General features: G+C 44.5%; 9 protein-coding genes across 9 annotated transcripts; 4 read left to right on the top strand and 5 right to left on the bottom strand.

Moving 5' to 3' along the window:
* Window positions 1–3,213: 3,213 nt before the first annotated feature.
* On the bottom strand, window positions 3,214–4,063 carry BYT42DRAFT_535783 (40S ribosomal protein S5; the record flags this gene model as incomplete). Its single annotated transcript, XM_051565476.1, has 3 exons — window positions 4,036–4,063; window positions 3,723–3,920; window positions 3,214–3,633 (listed from the first exon to the last, which is right to left on the bottom strand). The coding sequence occupies exons 2-3, from the start codon at window positions 3,912–3,914 to the stop codon at window positions 3,214–3,216; spliced, it is 612 nt and encodes a 203-aa protein (XP_051421838.1). The 5' UTR covers window positions 3,915–3,920; window positions 4,036–4,063.
* Window positions 4,064–4,340: 277 nt separating this feature from the next.
* On the bottom strand, window positions 4,341–6,076 carry BYT42DRAFT_615725 (uncharacterized protein; the record flags this gene model as incomplete). Its single annotated transcript, XM_051571991.1, has 4 exons — window positions 4,341–5,149; window positions 5,340–5,630; window positions 5,726–5,866; window positions 5,965–6,076. 4 exons carry the CDS (start codon window positions 6,074–6,076, stop codon window positions 4,341–4,343), a joined length of 1,353 nt encoding a protein of 450 aa, XP_051421839.1.
* A 334-nt stretch (window positions 6,077–6,410) lies between these two features.
* BYT42DRAFT_500077 (uncharacterized protein) lies at window positions 6,411–6,683 on the top strand (the record flags this gene model as incomplete). The annotated part of the gene is made up of 1 exon (XM_051564681.1): window positions 6,411–6,683. The coding sequence occupies one exon, from the start codon at window positions 6,411–6,413 to the stop codon at window positions 6,681–6,683; it is 273 nt and encodes a 90-aa protein (XP_051421840.1).
* Window positions 6,684–8,868: 2,185 nt separating this feature from the next.
* BYT42DRAFT_576843 (uncharacterized protein) lies at window positions 8,869–12,457 on the bottom strand. The gene is made up of 6 exons (XM_051569103.1): window positions 11,797–12,457; window positions 11,032–11,427; window positions 9,938–10,953; window positions 9,493–9,843; window positions 9,345–9,409; window positions 8,869–9,275 (listed from the first exon to the last, which is right to left on the bottom strand). Exons 1-6 carry the CDS (start codon window positions 12,103–12,105, stop codon window positions 9,100–9,102), a joined length of 2,313 nt encoding a protein of 770 aa, XP_051421841.1. The 5' UTR covers window positions 12,106–12,457; the 3' UTR covers window positions 8,869–9,099.
* Window positions 12,458–14,709: 2,252 nt separating this feature from the next.
* BYT42DRAFT_499493 (transcription regulator HTH, apses-type DNA-binding domain-containing protein) lies at window positions 14,710–15,802 on the top strand (the record flags this gene model as incomplete). The annotated part of the gene is made up of 3 exons (XM_051564642.1): window positions 14,710–14,884; window positions 14,993–15,125; window positions 15,229–15,802. The coding sequence occupies 3 exons, from the start codon at window positions 14,710–14,712 to the stop codon at window positions 15,800–15,802; spliced, it is 882 nt and encodes a 293-aa protein (XP_051421842.1).
* Window positions 15,803–16,311: 509 nt separating this feature from the next.
* Window positions 16,312–18,470, bottom strand: BYT42DRAFT_576851 (Mur ligase). Its single transcript, XM_051569104.1, has 8 exons — window positions 18,246–18,470; window positions 17,899–18,180; window positions 17,721–17,822; window positions 17,479–17,643; window positions 17,333–17,410; window positions 17,197–17,254; window positions 16,692–17,129; window positions 16,312–16,631 (listed from the first exon to the last, which is right to left on the bottom strand). The coding sequence occupies exons 1-8, from the start codon at window positions 18,300–18,302 to the stop codon at window positions 16,384–16,386; spliced, it is 1,428 nt and encodes a 475-aa protein (XP_051421843.1). The 5' UTR covers window positions 18,303–18,470; the 3' UTR covers window positions 16,312–16,383.
* Window positions 18,471–18,689: 219 nt separating this feature from the next.
* Window positions 18,690–19,605, bottom strand: BYT42DRAFT_594609 (MoaB/Mog domain-containing protein; the record flags this gene model as incomplete). Its single annotated transcript, XM_051570786.1, has 2 exons — window positions 18,690–19,441; window positions 19,515–19,605. The coding sequence occupies 2 exons, from the start codon at window positions 19,603–19,605 to the stop codon at window positions 18,690–18,692; spliced, it is 843 nt and encodes a 280-aa protein (XP_051421844.1).
* Window positions 19,606–20,212: 607 nt separating this feature from the next.
* BYT42DRAFT_576858 (uncharacterized protein) lies at window positions 20,213–21,645 on the top strand. Its single transcript, XM_051569105.1, has 7 exons — window positions 20,213–20,324; window positions 20,394–20,433; window positions 20,531–20,610; window positions 20,687–20,782; window positions 20,883–21,009; window positions 21,072–21,205; window positions 21,331–21,645. The coding sequence occupies exons 1-7, from the start codon at window positions 20,289–20,291 to the stop codon at window positions 21,484–21,486; spliced, it is 669 nt and encodes a 222-aa protein (XP_051421845.1). The 5' UTR covers window positions 20,213–20,288; the 3' UTR covers window positions 21,487–21,645.
* Window positions 21,646–23,121: 1,476 nt separating this feature from the next.
* BYT42DRAFT_576862 (oxoglutarate dehydrogenase, E1 component) lies at window positions 23,122–26,934 on the top strand. Its single transcript, XM_051569106.1, has 4 exons — window positions 23,122–23,928; window positions 24,089–24,324; window positions 24,424–26,088; window positions 26,186–26,934. The coding sequence occupies exons 1-4, from the start codon at window positions 23,262–23,264 to the stop codon at window positions 26,735–26,737; spliced, it is 3,120 nt and encodes a 1,039-aa protein (XP_051421846.1). The 5' UTR covers window positions 23,122–23,261; the 3' UTR covers window positions 26,738–26,934.
* The last annotated feature ends 83 nt before the right edge of the window (window positions 26,935–27,017 follow it).

Here is a 27,017-nt window from a genome sequence, read left to right on the forward strand (position 1 = left end):
GGATGAAGTGCAGGAACCTAGTCTCGACGATGAGACATCTCCTAAAGACACAACACAGATGCCAGCCGAATCAGTTACAGAGAAAGAAGTGCAGTCCATGGACAAGGCTGCAACTGAAGCCGAGGTCGCCAAAGAAGGAGTGCCTGTAGTGACGATCAGCAGTCCCAAAGAAAAGATTCCAGAGGAAAAGATTGATACACCATCTCCAGCCGATGCGATTTTACCAGCGGAAGGAGAAGCAGGAATACCAGAACCTGACACTGAAAAAGTTGCACAGAAAACAGAGGCTGAAGATGCATTTACTGCTTTGCCTGACGAAGACATTGCCCATTTGGAGACCTTGGAGCCCGATGAGTCGTTTACCGATTCCGGGGCTGCGTCTGCTGATCACGGTTCGCTCGAAGATGGAATGGAAGAAGGGGAACTGGTAGATGCAGAAGATGGAGAAATCGTAGACGAGAACGCTTTACCACCGCTCACTGCATCCGAGTCAATGACGCCGGTACTACAATCATTGCAAGAAGCCTCCACCGATGTGAAGGCAAAACAAGCGCCAGAACCTGTCGTGAAAGAAGCGGCGGATACAACTCTGATCCAAGAGCCACCCGTGGCAGAATTGGACAAGGACGACAATTTTGCCACGGCAATGGAAGTTGATACCGCGGAATTCGATGCACCTGCTGATGTAGAGGTGCTTGAAGAGGAAGACACAGAGTTGATGCAACAGGATCTTTCATCGACCGCTGACACCCTTCGACCTACCGAGGAGACTGCATCCCCCACTGTGTCAGAGGTTAAGGAGGAGCAAGACACAGAAACTGATATGGACTTTGAGACAGTCAAAGGCGCAATGGGTGATACAAAAGATATCTCGGAAGAACTGCCCGATATGCTTATGGCCGACGTGGACAAGCAAGAAGAACCTCTGGCCAGCTCCATTGAGCAGCCCATAGAAAGACAGTCAATAGAAGAAGTCATCACCAAGGATGAAGGTCTATCCGAAGAGTTACCTGACGACTTTATGGAAGACACAGAAATTCGTACCGAAAAAGCCCCGCAGGAGGATCAAACGGAGCCCGTCGCTCTTACTGATGATGTAACCCGTGATCAGGCAACAGTCAACGATGCGCTACCGGAAACGGTGCCAAGCGAGCCGGTGACTATAGAAACTACGACACCCTCGGACTCGACGGTAGTAGAAGAACAACCAAAAGCGGAAGTCTCAGTAACAGAAGAAACCTCTATCCCTGAATCGGCCACGGCTGTTTCTCCTTCAGAACCAAAAGAATCCCCGAAAGAGCACCTATCGCCACCCACAGAGCATCAAAATCAAGAAGCGGCCCCCGTATCCACAGTTGCACCCACAGCAGCAGAAAGAACCATCACAATGGATGATCAAAAGGCAACAGAAGAGCCAATAACAGAACCTACCGAAAATGTGGTACATTTGGCATATGATGAAACGCAAACGGATTCCACAGACGCTGCTGCGCCGATTGAACCAGTGGAGTCCACAGCACAGCCGGAGAAAGCTGAAAAGGATGTGATCACTGAGCAGGATGACAAAGAGGGCCAGGGCGTCGTGGCAGAAAGGGCTGGTTCCCCATTACCCCATCCGTCCCTTCAAGCGACAAAGATGCAGGAATTCCATGCCGAGCTTGCAGCTACATTGGATGCTGGTACCCCGATATCGCTTACGGACTTCGATACTGATCAAAGCGGGGACAATCTCCCTGGTTTAGATGAGCCGACCACCACGGAGGAACTCGACACGCTCATTATGGAACAAGAACTGGGCACCTCACAGCCGTCGACGGAACCCTTCACAGAAAAGCAGACAGACGAGACGGTATCGAAGGTTGTCGAGGAGCCTTCAGAGGAAACCAGTGAACTTCAACCCAATTCAGAGCCATCCACTGCAAATGGTGAGGATCATGTCACTGTGGAAACACCCATCCTTGAGTCAGAAGAAACGAGCCATGAGACGATTGCACCTGCGGCAGATGAACGTGACGACACAGCACCACTCAAGGATACACAACATTTGGATACCACAGAGGATGCGACAACGCCCGCTGCCATGCAACCTGAAGTACCGCCACCTGAAGATGACAGCCAGTTGCTGGAGTTAATTGAAGAGTATGACTGGGGTAATGATAAAGCCGCTGAAGCAGACGATCACGGGCCTAAAAAAATCGATGACGCCATGGAAAATCGTGGACAGCAGGCAACACATAAGGATGCCCCTAATGAACCAGAGTATGATGAAGAAATACAAGGTGAAGAAGTGCATGTTGATGAAATTGATGAGGAAGAAGCACATGGTGGAGACGAGCATGATGTGGATGATGAACCAGACTATGATATGATTCATGACGTGGACAATTTGGATGAAGAATTTGATGAAGAAACCTTTGATCATGATTCTGTCGGTCATGACAATATGGAAGGCCACGAGAATGAAGAGGAGGAAGGATACGACCACATGGATCTTGTCAGTGAAAATGAATCGGCTCCTATTCTTATCGAAGACCAAGACCAAGAAAAACAAAAGGTTGAATCACAAGATGAGGACGATTTCGAAGTGCTCGAGGACGGAAATCTTGAAGGAAATGTGGACTATGCAGACAAAAAAGAGTCAATGGAACCATAAGTAAGTGGCACAGAGCATGCATGCTTTTCAAACTATCCTCATCCTTCATTATTGTAGGTTCCAGCCTTCTACATCATCAATTATAACAAACCCTCATTTAAACCAGAATTATACAGGTAATCATCCTTGCCGGTCGACACAAACATCGCCGAGCCCAATTGTACATTTCTATTTCTCACCATAAAAAGAACGTTGTCATGAGCGTTCTTCTGACATTTGATAAATAATACAGTCATTCCAATTTAAATCATCTTTTTTTTTTGCGCTCACTATGTACTATTTTGTGTTTAATTCCCATTGTATTGTCAACATTTGCCACGCAATGTTAATACAACGGCAACGCTTGCCACCCCTTTTAGCCGTTCATATCCATGACTGAATAGAAAAAAATCCCTCGTCTTTCCTTACAACATAAGCAAATCATTTCCCATTGTGTGATGTATTAAAAAGAGTGCTGTCCTTTCCTCTCTCTTTATTCACTGAAAGAAACTAAAGAGAAAAAGATTTGAAAAAAAAGTATTTGAGAAAGGATCCATTTGAAGAAAGAGATAGAAAGATGTTTATCGGTTAGACTTGGCGACACGTTCGAGTTCGTCCTTCTTCTTGATGGCGTACGAGTTGGAAGAACCCTTGGCAGCGTTGATAAGTTCGTCAGCAAGACATTCGGCAATAGTCTTGACGTTGCGGAAAGCGGCTTCGCGGGTACCGGTGGTCAACAAAGCGATGGACTGGTTGACACGGCGAAGAGGAGAAACATCAACGGCCTGACGACGGACGGTACCGGCGGAACCGATACGGGTGGAGTCTTCACGGGGACCAGTGTTGATGATAGCATCGACAAGGACCTGGATGGGGTTCTGGTCGGTCAACAAGTTGATGATCTCGAAAGCGTGCTGGACAATGCGAGCAGCAAGCAATTTCTTGCCGTTGTTGCGACCGTGCATCATGAGCGAGTTGGTCAAACGTTCAACAATGGGGCACTACATTGGATAGAATCAAACCAAAGAAAGTCAATGTCATTCATTCATTATCGCTTGAATGGCTTTCGTTTTTTGAATGTTGGCCCTACCTGAGCCTTGCGGAAACGCTTGACAGCGAAGCGACCAGCAGTGTGGGGCAAGTACACGTGCTGACGGACTTGAATGTAGTCCTGAAGGGAAATATCCTTCACTTCAACATCCTCGTAGGACCATTTGTTGAACAATCGGCGAGTACCGTCGGCCGTGGCACGAACGTCTGCGGGCAATCCCAGAGAAGCCATGATGTGCTAATGTAATATATAAAAAGTTTCCTTGATCAGTTTCATCTATCGACGCAGCCTATCATCCATCGAACGTTCATCCATCATCGACTGTCGTGGATGCTCATGGTACGATCCTTACCTTTTTCAGAAGAGGAGGGGAATCGACTATCTGCTGTGGCTGTAACCTTTTCCTCTTTAACGGACTTCCCATGAGGATCGGCGCCAGCTCCCCGGCGTCGCGTTTGTCCGGCCCGCATCGCTTTCATTTTCAAGTCACACCAGAAAACGCACGCATTGTCGTCTTTTTAAACTCCGTCGCCCACATCTTTTGTGTGGCACTGGGATCGATTAGTTTGATTGTGGGGTGATCTTCAGCCTTATTTCACCAAGGACATCTGCTATCATACTATGTGGATTGATTAACGGGAAACTATTAAATAATTTTTATTTCACTGCGGCTAAGAATTGGGGAGAGGAGGCAAGATAATCATTTTCTATACTGCAGTCCGTTGAACTGACCGAACTTGAGGATTTATTATGTCGGTGGCGAATTTCAGTCGGGATCATCAGGTGACCCGAGGCGTCCTGATTCACAATAGGCATGTCACGACGATCATCACTGTCGTCCAAATGAATGGAACCAGCCGGCGAGATATCCCCGTCACTGATACTGCTTGTCTGCAACCAACTTCCTTTGCTGGAGAAAATCGGACTGGAAGGGCTTGGTAAGGGCGATTCGATGTTGGGTATAAAAGTAGGCGCTTCGATAGAATCATCGTTGTATGTATGAATAGGAAGTTGTAACTTAGGTGGAAGAATGCATGTAGTAGGGACGGTGGCGATGGTGACGGGTAAATGGATACCGGCAATCATATTACTTTTGTTAAACGGCCATACATTGGTGGAAGAATTCGGTTGGGTCAGGCCAACATTTACATGGACTTCGTAAGCAATGTCAACGGCTTTGCCGACCATATTCTTGGTGGAAGGCACACAGTTGGGAGGAATTCGAAATTGGAAAATCGAGTGATTTTGCTCAGATCGTTTCGGAATGGAGACAAAGAATGTTTCGGAATACAAGGTATGTTGTTTACGTTTCTGGGCCGTGGTGGAAAAGATGGGTGCCGACGATTGTAGTGAGTCCATACGAGCCACGGCCAGGTTGGTGGCGATACAGACAAAGACGAGCTGGACATGAGTGACTCGTTGATCCGAGTGATTGTCCATCGAAATTTTAAGCGTGCATAGATCACCTACAGGAGGTCAGGGGAGGGCGGGAACGACCACCAAAAAAAAAAAAAAAAAAAAAAAAAAACCAAGGGGGTTTTCAAAAAAGGCAAGCGGGAAATGGCGACATTAGGCGGAGAAAGAACGAGAAACAAGAAAATAAGAAACAAGAACCAATGACCTTAAAATTTCCAACTATGGAGAATTTCACCATACCTGGGCAGTATGCAGCTCGTATGAGACTTGCAGTGACCTTTACTTGATGAGAAGTTTGGGTGATGGAGCTTGGCGTCACTTGATGATCGCAAGTGATAAGTGGTAAATACATGACATTGACCGGTGTCGTTGCCGCGGAGCCTACACCAAATTCGATAAACGCTTGAAGCGTGTACTCAACACTATAACCAAAATAGCTGCCTTGCATGGAAGGCGGAAAATTGATCTGTGGCCACTTGATAGCAAACAAATACATATGACTTCCTTCTTCCAGTGTTTCCAATACCCCGTCTAACCAGAAAAAAAAACATGGCATCAATATACAGATGGTGATACACCAAACATTTGTGCATGCTTGTCATCCTTTTTTTTTTCTTATTTGTTACCTTGTTTCGATTGACCCCAAACTAATGTTTCCACGGTAAAAAGAGTGCTGATCTGTCGATTAGGACATTTTTCTTGACCTTTGAATACGACTCGAATATTGTAGGCTTCGGTAGGCTTATCCAAGGTGAGAAGTACATTGCCTTTTTGCCGATGAGGCTCATCAGTTTTTCAAGATCATTGATTCCACTTTTGGGTTCATTGAACCGGAAAAAAAAAAGAACGGATCATGAAGGCTTACCATTGAGCACTGACCCTGGACCAAACGCAATAGGTTTATCTTGACCACTCGAACTGACCGACAGACTAAAGCAACGTACACCGCTTCCAAATCTTTGTCGTAAAAAAAGCATCGAATCGGGAAAATGGAAAAAAAGTATCAAAAAAACCAAGTGCTACCACCAAAAAAGAAAAAGACCAATGAAGGAAAAACGATCCACCCAAAAAAAAAAATTACCCAAAAAAATAAGAGAGACGATCCAGTTGAAAAAGTGATGTCATATGATCCGCATGGTTTTTTTTTTTAGGCGTGACTTTGCAAAGCTTTCAAAATAAGCCTTATTCTTTTGGTGAACCATCTTCTTTAAACTTTGATTTTTTCTTTGATTTGCATGCATGAATAGGGAAAAAATGAATGCACAAAAAGAAGAAAACGACATGATTATGTCGCACCCGCCATCGGATTCAATGACCGAGGATTATGAATACCGCATTTACGATATGGCCAATAACATGTCCGACTACGGCCATTGCGCCACCATTGTCATGTCTCGCCACCAGGGATTTCAGTGGAATGAAGAAGTGTTTGTCAGTGCTTACAGACGACAGCAAGGCGAAGTGCATAAAAGTGCAGTTCGACAAGAACGAGAAAGACGATTGTCTCATTCCCTCGTCACATCGCACCATGAACAAGTCGTTGATATCCAATTGAGTCCCTCCGACTGTGATGTCTGGCCTTGAAATCAACAATCGACTAATGCACCAGCGAAAAAATGATGAAAAACCCGCAGCAAACAAAATTCCCTCTGTCACGTTGTATAAATGAACTAAATATATCAAATGAAAAATGTCGATTCCCTCCTAAAGAGTAATTTAGACAGATGAGATGATGCTTTATTATGATTGTGTTGTCTATTTTATATGAGCCGGAAAAGCAAATCGCTTTTGCCACAGAAATGGATAGAAGGATAAAACCAAAGACCGACATTGCACCCCGAGCTCCGCGAGAAAGCCAGCTGTATCAACGAATTTTGCAAAGCAATCGATCAAGGTTTGCATGAATATCGACTTACGTTGGCTAGCATTCCGCGCTCCTCAGCGTCAGAATATAGTACCAAGTGAATCATTACTTTCATGTTTAAGAGTAATGGATAAAACAACGACGCAGAAGTGAGACTGAAGCGACAAGTCTGTTTGTCACCTCCATTGTCAAGCATCTGCAAGAAAGTAAAGTTCTCGGGAAGAAACGTCATGGCCGGTGAACCAAGTCAATGTCAAAACCATCAATGAGGAAAACGACAAGCTTCTCGCCCCATGGGACAATCATTTTGTTGGAAATTCCAGCAATCATATAAACCAATTTATTGAAAGGAACAGAAAAGCGTATGCCGAAACTACCTCGATCTGCTCAACTACGCCACCGTTGCCCGCGAGGCGACAAACCAGTCACATTTAAATATCGCATCATGCGCGGTTCGAAAACCAACGGCAAAATTTGAGCAGAACTCCCGTCCCGCAGTTTCCCAGAGGGCATTGATAATAAAAAAAAAATTTCCCCGTTATCTTGATCTTTGAAAGGAAGGCTGTATAAAAACCCGCTCAAATCGAACAAAACTTTCATTTCTTCCATTGTTCACTGATTTCAATCACTTTCTCTTTCTCACCATGTACACTCGATTTGCTCGTCTCGCTGCCAACTCTGCCGGCAATGGTTCCATTCGTGCTCAAGGCAAGAAGGTCATGCTCCTTTCCGTGACGGGTGCGGTCGTCTACAAATACCTTCAAGAATGCAAGAACGACGTGCTGTTCTATACCAAATCCAGCAACTAGAAAAGCTTAATTACATTTTTGCATATCATACTCATCATTTTCTATCATCATTTATGAATTCACTCGATATCATTTCAGAAAACATTCAAACTACTTTAATTGTGTTTTGTCATCATTTTTTTCATCTCGTATAAATTTTTTTCCACATGTTTCTTTTCATTCTATTCAATGACTTCTTTTTTTTGTGGACGTGTTTTTTTTATTTTTATCTTTTAACTTTTTCATCGTCATCATCTTGATATGCCAGGTTGATAAAGTCAACAGGTTGTCATTTTTGTCATTTTTCTATTTGTATCACCCAAAGATAACCACAGACCTTGTATTTGTATGCTTATTTGACGGCTGGCCGGTATGATAAGTTCAAGTCATACAATGATAATCCATCAAAAGTGATGGATTAGGTAATAGGGATAGAGGGAAAACTCGGTGAAATCTGGGAAATTACTCTATTGGTGCTGATAAACGACGTTGCTTATCTGCACTGGATGTCTGCTTTTGGCTATATCAATCACTCTGTAAGACATGGCGGAATGGATGGCACCACGTACAGTATATGCTCATGATGCTTTCTTTGCAGCTCGGTTTAGATACAACCTTGCTTAAGGAATATGTTTAAGAACCGCCTATCCGGGACATCAAGGTACTGACTACCGGAGAATCCCAGGTACAAGAGAACCTGAAAGCCAATCCACTTTGACAATCATTACGATTATCTTCCTTCCTGATTTTTCCAGTGGCGGTTCGCTGGATACATCCGATAAACATGACCACTTCCAACAGTGAATTCCGGCATTTTCTCGACGAAGGGCAGTGAAGATCGGTCGACTCGTCGAAGGGCTAAACGTAAAGCATGAAGCATTTGCCAAACTGTAGACGCAGGGCTCAATCAGAATTGTACAGTGTTCATGTATTGGTTACAAGGATCCAGTCCGCCTGAGGCTGAATTCTGATTTCTTTTATTTTCGCCTTGTTGCTGTACACCCGTTGTGCTTCATGAGTGAACGGTATTCAAGTAAAAACTAGCGAATTTTCCTAACCAGCATGACAGTTTTCAATAGCTGTAAACTTGGCTTTGGGAGTTAAAGAAGAACAAGATCGGCGGCCATCACACATAAAGGAAACAGATGGGGTATCGAAAGAGCTTTGGGTGACAAAAAAAAAAGGTAATAGAAGAATTCAAAAATAGTAAGTATTTAATAGATTAACTGATGCACAAGGGAAAATAAGACACAATGTTATATGATAAATAGTGAGATTAGAGAAAAAAAAAGAAAAAGAAAAAGAAGTAAGATAGACAAAGCTAAGGTATATAAGGAGGGGATTAGGTTCACTCGTTGACCCAACATCCTCCGCGCTTTAACCATTTGCTTAACAGAATGGCCATGTCGCGTATCACGAATCCACCAACCACTACCGTGATCAAATCACAGATTTTGCTCAATTTCTGCACCAAAAGCTCATGTTTGCCATAGTTCATCCTGGAATAATGCTCCAACCAATGCTCTATACAAAATTTCACCAAGTCCGGTTAGCCTTCATCAAGTATGTATTGTCAAAAAAATTTGGATTTACCTAGAACGTGAACCTTTAAAAACAACCGCTGCAAAGTGTCGATGTAATGTCGATATTGGTCTTCTCTATATCGCACAAGTGTGAAAAGAATGGTGTTGAGCCAACGTGTAAAACATGGGGCTTTGATTTCTATTTTTTTTTTCCTTACGATTTGGTCAAGCTAAAGGCATTCATCCGTTCGACGGACTTGGTCAACTTGTTACCCCAGGACATCAGTGTTTGTGATTTTTTGCTGCCGCCGGTGCTGCTGGTGATACTGCTGGTGTCAGAGATGGTGCTCGATGACGAATCTCCGCCATCCATGCTTTCCCGCTTCAACTTTCTGGAAAGACTGATTTGCCAGCCTTCGATTGTTGTTTCCAGCGTTTCCAGCAACTTTAAACTACCGGCCACATCATCCAAGCTCTTCCATTTCTCAAGCCGCGCCAAATCGGCGGCCATATTTTCACAGGCAGATACTTTGACGTCCAAGGATGATAATCGGATATTCGGCTGAAACCTAAAATCCAAAAACACACCAATCTTTTTCCATCAGCACTCACATCCGTTATTCCCGAGTTACTCTCGTTTATCTCTTCTTTTTGCGTCCCTACCATAAGTTTTTGGGTATATAGAGATGATCGGTGACGTAGCCTCCCTGCACCATACTAGACTCCAAAGATAGGATCAATTTCAGGGGACGTGCACACTTGGAAGGCGTCACTGTTTCTGATTCAGGCACATCGCTCATAGTGTGTCGATCGAGGTAATCGGCGGTGACTTCATAGGTAGGACGAGATGGCATGATGTCTTTGAGGAAAAGTCCAAAAATCGGACTGCCCTTGTCTTTCCGACCAGAACCATCCATACTGGATCGTGACAAGCGATTTTGCGCTTTGCGTCGGACACTGCCGAGACCGCTGGATTGACGCGAAACAAGAGGGCGATGGATCGGTGGAGTAAAGGTAGGCGATTGCTTCTCTTCCGGTGGCGAGGGTTGCGTGACAGCGCGACGCATTGGTACTGTGTTCCGTCCATGAGCCGCCCGATCCTCTTGTAATGCAGTGTCACCTTCGGGAGCTGAACTGGAAAGCGGAAGTATGCCAGTCGCGGGTGCTTTGGTCGTGTTGACAGTGGTAAGCGTTTCGACGGACTGACAAGACTCCGTTGCTAATTGGTTTTGTCGAGGCAAACTGCTACTACGGGCACGAATTGCTTCGACGGCTGCAATTATACTGGCCCCGTTTGTCGCTGGCGTGCACGGTACTTTGGACGCTTCGGTGGAGGAAGGCGTTTCCAATTGAAGAAGCGAGGGTAACGTCAGGGAGGGTTGATGATGATTGTTGGTGCGTGATACGGATGCGTGCCATCCTTCGCTATCCGTCGATGACAGCGAGGATGCTGAACCAACCGACGTTCGATGGATAGCATCATCCTCATCCAAGCCGTCGTCGATGGAAGACCGAATTTCGTCTGCAGGATGGACGGCTTCCGGTGTGCCAGGATCCGTATAGTGGGAGAGAGAAGACGATCGGGAATGATTCGGTTGCGTTTCGTCCAAATGTTCCGCATCAAAGCTGGGTCGTTTGGCGCTACGGGAGGGTGCGTGCGTGGGTGTACTCCTTGATGACTGAATAGTGGAGAAAGGTGAGTTGGGGTTATGTCTGATAGGTGGATTTGTGAGGCGTGACAAGCCAAAAGAACATACAGAAGAAGCCGATGAAGCATCAGGATGCCAAGGTGAGGGATGTGTGGAACAGACGGAAAGAGGAGGCAAAGACACTTTGCAAGTAGCATGATCGGACACGTCGGCCTCTGGTCGATGAGATCCTACACTTTTGTTAGCATCCATCATGGCAAAGGCACTGTCAAGGGACGAAGACGAAGGCATGTGAAGAATGGCTGTGGTGGGACTGTCCTGCATCCGGTGTAAAGAAGATCTTTTGGTGTGCTTGACAACATCTTCTTTAGGTCTCGTCACCTCCGGATCATGGGTATCTGTATTGGAACACGCTGGATCATCCAACTTTTCATACACATTCTCGACATCGGATTTCGGTGATACAGCATTCAACAGTCGTATGCGATCAGAGTAAGAGTCGTGCTACATCAAAAGGAACCATCATGTCAATAAATATGCAAAGAATTGCTGTGACAGAAAAAACACAAGATTTGTCTCCCCTTTCTCTTCTCTCTTCTCTCTTCTCTCTTTCGTTTTTTCGCATTGACATGAATTGTCCTGCTTTCATATCTTTTTCCACCGTAAAAATTCATGCCATGTCCGACTTCCTTAAATTTGTAAGGGTGTCTTTTTTTTTGTTTCTCGTTTCCCTTTCCCCTGATATTCATCCATTCTTTTTCTATCCTCCCTTTTTCCATTTTCTCCTATATGTCCAGCGAAATCTCTTAATTAAACAAAAAAGCAATGCTGGACAAAATAGAAAAAAAAAATGACGAGTAAAAAAAAACCTACGATTTCTTGCAGTCGTCGGCGGTCGGTCTCCCTTTCTACTGTGGCCAATACTCGATTTAAAAGGGTAATGGCTTCGGTGTAAGCTTCAATGGCGCCCGTGACATTGTTGGATGAATCGCAAAGAACGGCCGAGTTTGCCTTTTGAAGGGCTGTACGCAGTAGTGCTTTAGACAGATGTTTGGAATTCGATGTTTTGGTAGTAGCGACATGTGGTGTAGGCGTAGGTGGGGATGCGCATCGCAAGGAACGATGACTGTTATCCGATGCATTGACGGTGGTCAGGACCGACGTGCTTTCACCACTGCTCATGTCCGTGTATCAGGGTTGGACTCGTGATGAGAGATGGAAGGACGGTTCAAAGATGTGGGCAGTAGAAGAGGAAATGGGCTGGATGCGTGTAGTGGTGATTCTCTTCGGTTGGTTTTTTTTTTTTTTTTTCGCAAACTCGGGTGCAACGGCCAATTTGACGTCGTACGTTGGCTTTCGCTGACTTTTTTTTCGGCTTTTCTCTTTCCACTATTGCTTATTGTTGTGAAGCGATTTTTTTCGACTCCAAATTCTGCGTGCTATTGTTTATTTTTTTTTTTATGATGGAGAGTGGGGGATTGGCAGCAACACAAGTGTTACCCCTCAAAAAAAAGAAAAAAAAAAGACTTTCAAACGATGGCCGCGTTAAATTTTGTGCTGTCGTACAACAAATCACTTTAACAGCTGATTCGCCCTTTTTGGGTGATTTTTTCGCTTGTCGTTCGTTGTCAAGAACAATAGCCAATAAGCAATCAACATCCAGGTCGTGGAACTACAATAAAACGAGAAAGACAAGAAAGGAAGCTCAGTCAAGCATGAAAATGTGGGCTTTTTTTTTCCTTCTTCTTTCCGTTGTTCAATATGGTCATTGGCTGGTTTTTGGGTCATGGTGAACTCTCCTATTTTCTGTAGTGATATAAACAATCATTGAGTTTTCGTCTACAGAAAGGATCTTAATGATATTTTTCGTACAGATGCTAAAAGCAATGGTTAAAGGATATTTGAAAGATTCAAACCAGGTTTTTTCTCCCTTTTGGTTTTTTTTTTCTCGGTCTCTCTCGATTATTTTTCTTCTGTATCTTCCTTAGTTGGGCAAACCAGGAGGGAAAACCAGATGATGTAAAAAGGGAGCATTCAGTTTCAGGTACATACAACTTAATTACTATGGCAATTAGTCGATGTTTTTTCATCATATTGTGCTACTTTTCAATGCTGACCAACCCTTTCTCTCATCTGGCCAACGAAAAAAAAAAGAGCGCCAATTTGTACCACATGTTTATTTGAACCAACTTTTTTATTGATGTGATAGTTCCGACCAATGATATGCATGAATGGTTTATTTATCAAAACTTTAAACAGGTCACCAAAGTGGCTACTGGGATCTATCATGCAAGTTTCCCGCGATGAGGATGCCAAGGCAGGTGGACCCATCTGTTTTATCTTTATCTTTGTCTTTTTTTTTTCTTTTGCATCCACGTTTATATTGAGTTGGATGTTTCTTGCAGCTCCGGGTGCCTGTGTCCGCTCGCTTCAGTGTTTATGCGGTGGCGTTCAACCGACGCCAAGGTGCTTCATTGACGTTTGTCGTCGCAAACAGCATGGAAATTTAAAATATAAAAAGTCATGGAAACATCTTTTTAGAATGTATCATTGCATTGAGCTTTGACAATGGTTGTCCATACCATGCGATGAAATCCCGCTGACACTGTCGTGATATCTAATCCGCCGTGGTGGGCTTTTTTTTCTTGCTTTGAGATTTGCCTCCTTCTCCCTTAACTTATTTTCTTTGGGGTTTTCAGAGAATCTCACCCAGGTAACCAGTTATATAGTCATGGTGACTTTTGAACACAATTTTAATGTCCAAGTGTGACCATTTGTAGTAATCACTTACAAACTTCAGATCAACAAAGAGATAAAAAAAAAAAAACCAAGATAACAAGGATGGGTCGATGATTGATGTTGCATTTGAATTATCTGCATTTTACATTAATTTGAGCATACAGATTGGTTCTTTTTGGTTTTCCAGCTGACAACTCCTTCATCATCAAAACGCGCTATACCTCTTTATCCCTCTCTTTTTTTTTCATCCCCTTGCCCGCAAAAAAAAAAAGAAAAAAAAAAGATACCAAGGTCGCCCTTCGTCTCCTTTTCTAATTCGTTCTTCTTCATATTTCCCTTTTTTTTTCTTTGTTAAATTTCCCTCCTCTGAGTGCCATTTTTTCTTCTTCTCTTCTTTTTCATCCTGAAAATCACATTTTTACAAGAGACGCTGTATTGTTTGAATGTATGTATTTTTGGTTTTCATTATTACGCAGGTCCATAAATATTGACAAGCATATCATGAAGTGTTATTTTAGCTCACTTGCATTTGCTTATCCGTGATTTCACGAAACAACAACCCAAAAAACTCAAAACACTTCGTTACTTTATACAAAGCAGTGTTATCTCCAACCAACTCTACAAAAACAAAAATCAAAAAGACAGCCCTGCTTATTTGCCCATTCCCCCTACACTATGTATTCGCAGAATTACCGATATCAAGACCATGCGCCACCCGTGAATGACACCAAAACCCCGTCATCACATCTAGGCCGTCCTATGCCTTCACTTTGCAACGATTACGTTTCATCCTCCGGTAAGCACGCGTTGGATTGCGAAAAAAAAAGTCCCAAAATTTTATCTTTCAAAATCAAAAAACTGAACACTGTCGTTTTTATTTGGTTGGGATCAGAATGGCAAACGCCATCTTTGCTCATGGACTGGCCTGCGCATCAACCACCCCCGTCGTCGGCCATGGGATCACACGAAGTGTCGACGTCGCACTTGCTTCACCCGGCTGTATCGTCGCCACGTCCTGTTCAACCACCACTGGCTCACTCGGGCCCTATGTCGCATCCAGCTTGCGGCGTGTCTGCGCATGAATTTTCAGGGTATAATCAATTTTGCAACCATCCCAGCAGCTTGATTCCCCGACCCAAATTGACCACCACCTTGTGGGAGGATGAAGGCACTGTCTGTTACCAAGTGGACGCCAACGGGATTTGTGTCGCTAGGAGACAAGGTAAGTTCTCGGTCATTCATTCACTTTTGGGGGCTCGCCTATCATAACGAACCATCAATGCGGGGACAACACCAGAAAGTAAACATTTTTTTTTTCATGTGCTGTTAGATAACGATATGATTAACGGAACGAAACTACTCAATGTGACGGGGATGTCTCGAGGGAAACGGGATGGCATCCTGAAAAACGAACGAGGCCGCGTGGTGGTAAAAGTAGGAGCCATGCATCTGAAAGGCGTGTGGTAAGTCTCAACCCTTCTATCTATCCATCTCTCTCACTATGTCTCTGTGTGTCTCCTCTGTTTCTGCCTGGATCATCTTTGTCTCATGAAATTTTTCTTTCAGGATCACGTTTTCTCGTGCCAAGGCTCTAGCGACGCAATTCAAAATTCACGACATCCTTTATCCCTTATTCGTGGATGATTTGACCATGTTTGTGTATTCTTCCTCGCTGCAACAGGGTCCTTTACCACCACGTTCCGCACCTTTATTGGCGAGTCATGGAGAAGAAACTTACAATCATTCCACTGGTATGGGAGGGGCCCCTCCTGCTGACCATTCACCGATGATGGCTTCCGACTTCTCAGGTCACTACGCAAAACAGACTTCCGAATGTTTGTATCCGCGACAATTACCTGCACGCTTGCACCCGGTGCCTGCAGACATTCATGACGGACCGTTATCACCGACGTCCCCTACTTCCCCCAACGGATGCCAGCAACCGTGGAATCAACGGCGTAACAGTTTGGTTATGCGAGCTTCGGCACCCAACGGATTCCATGATCCATCCAGCCGACATCACCCTTACTCTCAATCTGTTTACGCTCCACCCACAAAAGAAGGTGTTCGACCCAACTTTCCACGCGTCTCTTCTACCGGCTACTGCCACAACGGTCAACCGGCATCTTTTTCATCCTAGTGAAAAAACAAACCTCTCTTCATCATGATCCCACTTTTCTCACTCCATGCACGTCGTTACCAAACGCAAGGCAAAATTTGCCCAAAAAAAAAAAAAAAAACCAAAAAAAACGAAGCATCAATGGTTATCGTCTCACTACTTTATGCAGCCTATCCACTTGTTTTCTTTTTCTTACTTTTTACCCTTTTAACCCAAGAAAAACATTCCTCATCGAAAACTTTGCCGATGACCAAAAAAAAAAAAAAAAAAAAAAAAAAAGAAACCTTCTATTTGACCCCTTTCCCCCACAAGTAAAAACCCAAAAGGTGCCCTGAAAAAAAAAAACCAACGCCATCATATACAAATACGAAGGTGCCGAGCTGGAACGTTTTATGTTCGTTGTATGACTTTTCCTCTTACAAAAAACTTGCTATGGCGGGCAAACAGATCAACGGGTCCAAGAATCACATGGAAATTGCATGCTTGTTAGCTCTTTTTCTCTTTTTCATCTTTTACCAATATTAGTCGCTTTTCTTCTAAATAAAGTTTATTTACGTGAATGTTTATTTATCACGCGTGTAGTCTTTTTTCTTTTACTATCTCTACTGGGCTGGCATGCCAAGCACCGTTAACGTGTTACCCACAAGGATCAAACTGCCCGTGGTTAACACCTGGACATCTTTTTGGACGGATTTGGCGTGATCCACCACCCACTCCACAGCATCTTGAATGGTACTAGCCACATGGACATGATCTGCATTAAACGAAGGGTTTTGTTCGATCCAGCTTTCCCGCAGCATGCGCTGCATCGCTAATGCATCTTTCATGCTGACCGTCTTATTTGTATTATCTACAGTGAAAATAAGCACACTTGCAGACGGTTGGCCGTGATATACTTTTGTTGACTTACCAGTTGTATAGCCTTCACGGTAAGTCACATTGGTGGTAAAGACAACGTGGTCGAAGGGCATTTGACGTTGGATATCATTCATGACTTTCAGTAACCGGGGACCGTCTCGTCCATTGGTACAATTGAAGACCAACACCCGTGATTTGTCTTGCTGCATGTTTTCTCGGAACCAGTCGACGCAGACTTGTAAACTCTCAATAGTGTGTGCACCATCAAGATACCACTTTACCGGTGAAGATACTTGTGCAGCATATTTGGTATCCTTCATATCTAGCTGTTGGCCGCGTCCCGGCCATTTGACTTCTGTTAACCCTTTATGGAATGACGCGGGTACCGCGTCTTCGGGTGAAAAAGACATTTGTCGACACCGTTCCAACCAAATTTTGCACATTGCAATCGCCGTTAAAGCATTGTATTTTTGATGTAAGCCTGCCAGGCCTATTGTATACCTTTTGCTTTAGTCTGATGAACGTTGGTTTGCTTTTCGACAAATACTGATTTTTACCTAATTTTATGCCATCCAATTGGTTCACCTGGCTTGCATGAATAATTTCCAAAGGTGCCTAGATGAATTTAATCTTGGGTAAATATAACATGACGCGCTCCCAAACATCTTTCCATGAAATGTCTTGTCATTTTACCTGATTATCTTGGGCGCGTTGTTTCACCACTTCAATGGCTTCTGGCAATTGCTCAAAAGAAACCACAGGAACATGAGGCTATTTTTTTTTCCAGTGGTTAATTCTACAATGCCAGTCACGCCAATCCTGTTTCATGCGCTTCTCACCTTGATGATTCCCGCTTTGTGCCATGCAATTTTATCAATGGTGTCTCCCAAAACGCTCACATGGTCCAGACCAAGTGCAGTGATACCACAAACAATCGGTTTCTCCACGATATTGGTAGAATCATATTCACCACCTACACCGACTTCCAAAATAGCGACATCCACCTATCACGTCCAAAGCCTTTGATAAATACGTGATCCACAGTTACATCCCCCTCGAAGATGTATGGGAAAGAGCTTACATTTTCCTGCATAAACGCATGCAAGGCGACCAAGGTGAGGTATCGGAAATAGACGGGTTTATCAGGATGCTGTCTTCCAGATTTTACCATATCTTTCATATCCTAACAATGCGCAAAAGCACGATCGTGGCTTGAGTTCTCCATTTTCCCATGATCACCCTTTTTTTTTTTTGCTTACCTTGTCCTTTGCTTCCATTTCGGCCAATGCTTCTTCTTTGGTAGCTTCTAACCGATCCCACACGTCTTGTGAATATTTGGCAAACTGGTCTTCACTGATAGGCTCGCCATTGATCCGAATACGTTCGCGAACTGCCACCAAATGAGGCGAAGTGAAAAGACCGGTACGAATAGGCCGATCCGAGGATGCATGCCGTAAAATAGATTGGGTAAAAGCGCAAGTACTGCCCTTGCCTTTGGTACCGGCCACATGAATGACATTGAGCGAATCAAAATCTTTGCTCTATTGTAGATCATTTAGTCATGTCATGGGATTTCGTGCCATGGCTGACCCTTGTGGGTGTTTACCTCGTAACCTATGCGTTTGAGATACTCTCTGAACTCTGGTAGACTGCGGTCGTTCATTGATGGACCCGCTTTTCGCAATTGATCAAGTAGCGAAGCGTTGGTTTGAAGAGAGTTAAGCTTATCAACTGCTTCCTAAAGTAACCAAAAGAGACAAACAGGGTTGGTTTGTACAAGCCCAGAGACTCGCCGCTATGCCAAGTTACCTTGTAGGTGAAGGACATGGTGGAATGAAACCGCTGGCGAAGGAAGGGACGAAATAACACCATGCGGACACGATTAAAGCAAGATAAATTCTTGCAACAAACAAAGTTTGAAAAACCCAAGCTGAATCTGAATCGCCATTGCTTATTGAGCCAATCCCAGGCTGGCATCAGTGTTTGCCACACTAGATCGACATGAGGCATGATCTCTTTTTTTTTTTGGCGCGGATTTTTACCAGTTTATTCAAGATGAAGGTTTGTGTGCTGATACAGATGATAATGATGACGATGATGATGGTGACGGTGATTCGTATGTCCAACCTTTCACCAACTGTGCAATTTCTTTTCCTATACTCTGTACACGGTCTTGATCCTTTCCCACGATACTAACCACTACACGCACGCCATCGGTATCGTCTCCCCATTTCGGATAGCTGCCGATTTTAATATGCGACTCTTTTACACGTGCCTGCACTGTCGTCAAATAGGGTGCAATTTCCCCTTCGGGAAGGCTGGTAGCAATTTGGACACGGTAGTAGTGCGTCAAGGCGCCATTCTTGGCTTCCACCAAAGACTCAAAGTGCGGTCGCAAAGAAGCTAATAAACCTTCAAACAATTTGGGAATGCCCGGTAATACATGCACATTCTTGTTCACCACCACCACCGGCACCCAAAAATCCGTCGTTTCACGCAAAATCTCGGCGGGATGAGGGAAAATCGCCATTCTTTTCCTTTCCTCTGTCAACGTCCAATGACTGCTCGTCGCTGACTTTTTCATCAAGTCACATGTCTCTTCATCTAACTTGAGTGGCAGACCGTACGCCCTCGCCAAAGCGTCATAGGTAATATCGTCATGTGTAGGACCAATCCCTCCGCTTGTAAACACAATATCGTGTGCGCTCGACAATCGTTGTACCGTTTCTGCAATAGCATCGTAATCGTCGCCAATCACTTCCACTCGTTTAAGATCAATCCCCAAATCGAACAAGTACTTGGCTACATATGAAGAGAACAAAGTATTAGCATCCCATCCCTACTGTTAAACTTCAAGCAGACAGGACGGTCCTACCTAGAAAAAAGGCATTGGAATCGCGTGTTTTGCCATTCAAGATCTCGTCACCAATGATACAGCACGCGGCTGTGAAACCGGGGTAAGCCATAGGTACGGTTGCGAACAAGCGTTGCGTGGGTCCCCACGGAGTTCGTGTTACAGTAAACTTTGACTGTCTATACGGTATGAATGCCAATCGAGCAACAGCATGCAATGGCCTTGCAGCAAATGATAGCATGCCAAGAGGGAAACCTCGTATCAAATTTTTGGGATTTTTCCTGTGTGGAAAACACTTCCAATTCGCATTGATAAAATCACGTGTTTCGCTTAGTGACGTGCATTGGACAGGTGGCCATGGAGCTTTTGGTTGCCCAGTGCATGCTGAATGCCTGTCAACTGGTTCTGGAAAGCATGATCAAGGCAACCAAATGTAACAATATAAAATGCATCACTGGGCTGTAATAGTAACTGAAGAAACCATCAAGGGATCGGGACTTTTATGTGTGCATTAAATTCACCAGAAAACACGCTGATGGTGTTTTTATTCTATGCACATGAAAAAGAGACCTGCAAATAAACTGAGGAGGAATACCGGTATGTAAAAATGTCAAGTGACTCTGTAGAGTGCATTGGGGATTGTAGTTATCAAAGCAATTGGATCGAGACCTTGAAAAAAAAAAGAGGAAGCGAGATCATGTGATCCCTTCAGCGGGAACCATACACGAGATCTGAGCCAATTATGCATTTCCCTTATTCTCTTTATCACTTTTTGTATCTCCTTTTAGTTTTACCATGGCATTGAATGCGCAAGAGTTCAATATTGAGATGGTGCATAGTGACAACTGGGGTTCATCGACCTAATTTGACTTGTTATTAACTCACGGCTGTTTCACGTAGGCGGCCGTCCCGAGAGAATGCGTCAAGGATGTTCTTAGAGGTACACTTATTCATAATTTCCTACGGCATTATAGCTAGAACTGATCCTTCCGTCGACGTAATTGTAACTGACTGGCTGTATTTTATGATCTTGACAGCGTTACTGCATTCCATCTTTTTCCATCGTCTGCTCGTCAATGTCATGCCGAGGGAACTGCGAGTATTGGACACTACGGTAGTAAGTGATTTTTCTCAAGTTTTTTTTTATTTGCTCAGTAAGCAAAACCATGGGTCTCACTGTCAGAGGAGCTTAGTCGATTACAGACAGTCGAGATGTGGAGATGCTTATCGAGGCCAAGATTGCGGAGTTTCTACAGAATACGAGCCCACCCCACATTAAACAGGGCAAGGTAAAAAAAAAAAAAAAAAAGCAGTTGTAAAACGCATAGTGGCGGAAGCATTACAACAACGAGATGTAACAGGGTTCGTTTTTCTTATTGTTGGATGTAGTTAGGCGTACTATTTTATGAAAAGCGACTGAAGAAAAACTGGTTTCAATTCTCCAAATCCGAAGAACTGGTGTGTTGGGAACAATGGACACTTACACTCAGTTTAATATATCCTCAGAATGATCAAGGTATAACGAGCTGAATAGGGGCTGCTGGAAAGGCATTCAATGTGTTCACGGTGAATATGTAGAAAAACAGTCATCCCATCGGTTCGCTGAAAAGCAATTATCACAGTGTCTGCTGGACATTTTACGTATGGCAAACGATCATAAGGAACACATCCCATCCATTACAACCACCGAAGGCAACCCATTTCCATATCAGGTAATTAAAGCATTTATCTTCAACCACCTGCTTACAAACCAAGGGGACTACCAAAAACAAAAAACACACAGTGAAGCGGTGATCGGACCATGTATTCATTTTTATTTTTATTTTTTGCTTGCCAGATTGCGGTATTGTCGCAAGCAGAATCGTGGGGCACGATGATTAAACGGCTTTTGGTAACTGATGCACCGACAAACGATGCAGTCAAGGAGAATACAGCAACAGGGACCAAACCACAGGAGGAAAAAGACAAACGCACATCAACAGGCACATTATAAAACTTATACCTTATAAAATAAGTATTATCTATTATTCGAAAACGAGCAATGGTGTTCCAGTCTTATGTTCAGGCATCTGGCACGTTCTCATTTTGGAAATTTTAAGTGTGGGTCAAAGGGAGATTACGGGCCGGGGTTTGTAATAAAAAATGCTCGACGGTCATTGAATGGGGAAGATCATCTTGTGTTCTATTACAGTTCGCCTGTCAGAACCAAAATAAGGCAACTGCCTAAAACAGGCATTTCTTTTACTTCTTCCTTGCGTGACTAAAGTCTACCGATCAAAGGAGTTTTTCATATGGTATATCCCATAATCATTGAGCATTCTTCGAAATGAAACAATCCAGCCGCTTTGCTCGGGAATTCTTCCGTCAAGCACATGTGACGAGCGGTGAAAGGCAAATTTCTCGGTGATTCGGAATTTGAAAGACAAGTGATCCATGGAAGGGAAACCCCACAACGTCCACACTGAACAAAACTGAACAAAAAAAGGGGGAGCGGTCAAGAGCAGGTTCTGTGACGACAAGTATAACGGGCAGACTATGTCCTTCATTTTTACCATATGCGTCACAAGGGTGTGTCAACGTAATCGGCAGTGAGATGCCTGTCTTTGCTAAGCTTCAACTGGTCAAAATTGCTGGGTTCAACAAGTGGGGTAGTTGCGTCTCGCAATCGAAGCTGTAAATTTACTGAGTTTAATTAACCGATCCTTCCTATGGCCCACCCGGCTTCATATGCAATCCAGACAATTGATACCTGATGAAGGTCCAATAAAAAAGGACGGAACATGTCGGATACGCTTTGCCTGATGATTCAGATCATGATATTTGAGAAAACATAACATCCTTTTACAAGTAGTATCCATTTCAAACGAAAGAGAGTCCGATGTAACAAATGCGTTTCACGTCATACTCAGCCATTACACTGCCGATCGCAAAGCTTCCCTTGTTTATCTGATTGTTTCTTCTTACAAACAACGGATCTTTTGCTTAGCTCTTACAGAAAAGATAGGTAACAGGTGCCTTGCCATTTTGGCGGCTTTTGGACACTCAAAAGAGCGAAAAAAACTCTTTTGTTTGGAGGATCGCGGGTTGCTCCAAGCGCTGAAACCAATTACTGTCACTCAGTCCATTCAAGTGTTTTATGCATCCTCTTTCTGCCTGCGATCTGCCGAATACACAGTTTGACGTGGATTGTCTGATTATTGTTACCGTGGCAACGATAAATAACAAACTGAGGATACAGAAACATAATGCAGCAGCATCTCTATCCATTACATTAGAGAAACGTTCGGCCGCCCTCGTTCCCTTTCCGTTGACATTGTCGGAGATTGTAATTGGCCCGTAGCCTAGGGATAGCCCCATTGCTTGTTTGCCATGGAAATGGAAAATTAGATTAACAAATTAAAATTTTTATATAAAGTAGCTTAATATGCTTTGATTCAAGTTACTCTATGTGTATAAAAGAATGGTTGCGGGGACATGATGGAGGTTAGGAGGGGAAGGTGTTAAAAATGAACAATAAAGTATCGGCAGAAATAGGGCACGGGGACAAAAATATAGCCGTGCGCCAATTATGTACCGGGGGAGAGAATCGGACCGCGAAATTCTTTTGTCCTACGTCACAAGCTCCCCCCGGCGGCGCTTGTCCGTTTGGACAAAGAAAAAGCCAAGCTGACTTTGTTTTTTCCTGTCCGAGCTTTTTGTTGCGCGTGGTTGTTTACCCCACCCCTTTTCTCTTTCCTTTAACCTTTTTTCTTTTTTTTTTCTTTAACCATGTATCGATTGTCGGCGCTCTCGCGTGCGGCCAGACCCCTTTCTTTCTCTGCTCGAAATATTCAGCAGGCCGTTAGACCTTCAGTCGTCCGTTCGGCATCTGTGGCTTCTTTCCATACCGGCAAAACTCGTTTCGCTGCCACCAAGGCCGCTCCCGAAGCCAACGATGTGTTTTTGCAAGGTAATGCTGCCAACTACATTGAAGAGATGTATGAGGCCTGGTTGAGAGAACCTTCTTCGGTCCATCTGTCGTGGCAAATCTACTTCAAGAACATGGCCAACGGTGTGGCTCCCGGTCAAGCCTACACTCCTCCTCCCACCCTTGTTCCCTCGGGCAGTGCTCGTCTTCCCGATCTCCCTGGTGCCACTGTGGCCAATGCCGCCAATGCTTCTTCTTCCGAAGTCATTGATCACATGAAGATCCAATTGTTGGTCCGCGCTTACCAAGTTCGTGGTCACCACATTGCCAACTTGGATCCTCTCGGTATCCAACACGCCGACCTCAACGGTACCGCCCCACCCGAGCTTAACTACGAATACTATGGTTTCTCCGAAAGAGATTTGGACCGCAAATTCACTTTGGGTCCCGGTATCTTGCCTGCCCTCGGTAAGACTGACAAGACCTTGACCTTGCGTGAAATCATGGATGCCTTGAAGAAGATCTACTGTAAGTATTATCATTCAGTGAATATGGAAGAAAATGGTGGCAGAAAAAGGAAAAAAGGAATCTGGTGTGGTGTTAAAAATGACATATGACACTCATCGTATTCCCCACTCTTTTTATTGTTGTTGTTTGGCCTTTATTTTTTATTTTTTTTAACATGAAGGTGGCTCCATCGGTATTGAATACATTCATATTCCCGACCGTGCTCAGTGTGACTGGATTCGTCAGCGCATTGAAAACCCTCAGCCTTACAAATACTCCGTGGATGAGAAGCGCATGATCTTCGATCGTCTTACCTGGTCCGACAGTTTTGAACGTTTCATTGCTTCCAAGTATCCTTCCGAGAAGCGTTTCGGTTTGGAGGGTGGTGAAACTCTCATCCCCGGTATGAAGGCTTTGGTAAAGTATTCGAAAAATCCCAAAAAAGGAAAACTATAATTGTCAAAACTGACTGTTTTTGGCTTTTTTTTTTTTCTTGTGTGTATTATCTCGCTTTAGATTGACCGTTCAGTTGACCTTGGCGTGGAATCCATCGTGATTGGTATGCCCCATCGTGGTCGTTTGAACGTTCTGAGCAACGTCGTCCGCAAGCCCAATGAATCCATCTTTTGCGAATTCAGCGGTTCCCTTCAACCCTCTGAGGAAGGTTCCGGTGATGTCAAATACCATCTGGGTATGAATTACGTTCGTCCTACCCCTTCGGGCAAGCGTGTCCACCTTTCCTTGGTTGCCAATCCTTCTCATTTGGAAGCCGTTGACCCCGTTGTGCTTGGTAAGACCCGCGCTCTTCAGTTCTACAGCAACGATGACAAGGGCAACCACTCCATGTCCGTCTTGATGCACGGTGACGCCGCTTTTGCCGGTCAAGGTGTTGTCTACGAAACCATGGGTTTCCATGACTTGCCTGCCTACAGCACCGGTGGTACCATCCACATCGTCGTCAACAACCAGATTGGTTTCACCACCGATCCCCGCTACGGTCGTTCCACTCCTTACTGTACCGATATTGCCAAGTCCATCAACGCTCCCGTGTTCCACGTCAACGGTGATGATGCTGAAGCCGTTACTTATGTCATGCAATTGGCAGCTGACTGGCGTCAGACCTTCCATCGTGACGTTGTCATTGATCTTGTTTGCTACCGTAAGCACGGTCACAACGAAACCGATCAGCCTAGCTTCACCCAGCCCAAGATGTACCAGGCTATTGCCAAGCAGAAGCCCGTGGCTCTCAAGTACGCTGAACAGCTCAAGAGCGAAGGTTCGCTCTCTGAAGAGGAAATTGAGGCGAACAAGAAGCGCGTGTGGGGTATTCTCGAAGAAAGCTACTCCAAGAGCAAGGACTACCAGCCCACTTCCCGTGAATGGTTGTCCAGCTCCTGGCCCGGTTTCAAGTCGCCCAAGGAATTGGCCGAACAGATCCTTCCTCACTTCCCTACCGGTGTTTCCACCGAAACCCTCCAACAGGTTGGCAAGGCTCTTACCACTACTCCCGAAAACTTCAACCTTCACCGTAACTTGAAGAGAATTCTCCAGAACCGTGAGAAGAACCTCAAAGAGGGTAAGGATATTGATTGGGCCACCGCCGAAGGTTTGGCATGGGGTTCGCTCTTGCTTGAAGGCAAGCACGTCCGTGTCTCGGGTCAAGATGTCGAACGTGGTACCTTTTCTCAACGCCACGCTGTCCTCCACGATCAGCAAAAGGACCACAAGCATACCCTTTTGAACCACATCTCTTCTGAACAGGGTGTGTTGTCGATTTCCAACTCTTCCCTTTCCGAATTCGGTGTTCTCGGTTTCGAATTGGGTTACTCTCTTGTCGATCCCAATGCCTTGGTGGTCTGGGAAGCCCAGTTCGGTGATTTCGCCAACAATGCTCAATGTATTGTCGATCAGTTCTTGGCTGCCGGTGAACAGAAATGGCTCCAGCGCAGTGGTCTCGTCATGTCGTTGCCCCACGGTTATGATGGTCAAGGCCCCGAACATTCTTCGGCCAGAATTGAACGTTACCTCCAAATGTGCGATGACAACCCTTACGTCTTCCCTTCGCCCGAGAAACTTCAACGCCAACATCAAGACTGCAACATGCAAGTCGTCTATGCCTCCACTCCCGCACAGTACTTCCACGTCCTCCGTCGCCAGATCTGCCGTGAGTTCAGAAAGCCTGTAAGTATATCACCGTTTTTTTCTGGCGGGATTTTTAGCTTGATGGTTTTTCTCTTCCTTTTTCTTTTTTACTCATCTCACTTCGTGCTATTTCTAGTTGATCATGCCTTTCTCCAAGTCTATGCTTCGTCATCCTCTTGCGCGTTCCTCTTTGGAGGAAATGACTGGTGATAGTCACTTCCAATTGTATCTCCCTGATGCCCACCCAGATCACTTGGAAGCTCCTGAAAAGATCACCAAGCACATCTTCTGTACCGGTCAAGTGTACTATGCTCTCCTTCGTGCCCGTGAACAGAACAAGATGACCGATGTGGCCATTTCTCGTGTGGAACAATTGAACCCTTTCCCTTACCAGCAGATCAAGGAACACGCTGACAAGTATCCTAACGCCGACATTATCTGGTGTCAGGAAGAACCTTTGAACATGGGTGCCTGGCAACACGTGCAACCCCGTTTGACCACTGCCTTGTCTGAGACCTCTCACCATGCCGGCAAGACACCTAAATATGCCGGTCGTGCACCTTCTGCATCCGTGGCCACGGGTAACAAGAAGAAGCACTTCCAGGAAGAATACGATTTCTTGAGCACGGCTTTGATCGGTCAAGCCACCCAGCCCAAGGACATCGAAGGTGGTGTGCCTCTCTGGTAAAAAAAAAGAAAATCATTTTGAACACATACAAACCGAAAAAAAAAAGATTATTTTAAACGTAAATGAAAACGCATTACATTGTATACACAAAGAGACGACGTTGAAAGATAAGAAACCAAACCTTTTTTTCACGTAATTAAAAGCATTTTTTCTATATTTCTATTACTATGCTTTTGGCGATGCTTTGATGACTTTGGGAAAAAAAAAAAAAAAAAAGAATGGAATGATACAGTAGCATGATGAGTTGTTTTTATTTTATTTGGTGGTTACAGGAGGAATA

This window comes from Radiomyces spectabilis (genome assembly GCF_025331425.1).
Source record: "Radiomyces spectabilis strain NRRL 2753 chromosome Unknown BYT42scaffold_9, whole genome shotgun sequence".
Classification (NCBI taxonomy): Eukaryota; Fungi; Mucoromycota; class Mucoromycetes; order Mucorales; family Radiomycetaceae; genus Radiomyces; species Radiomyces spectabilis.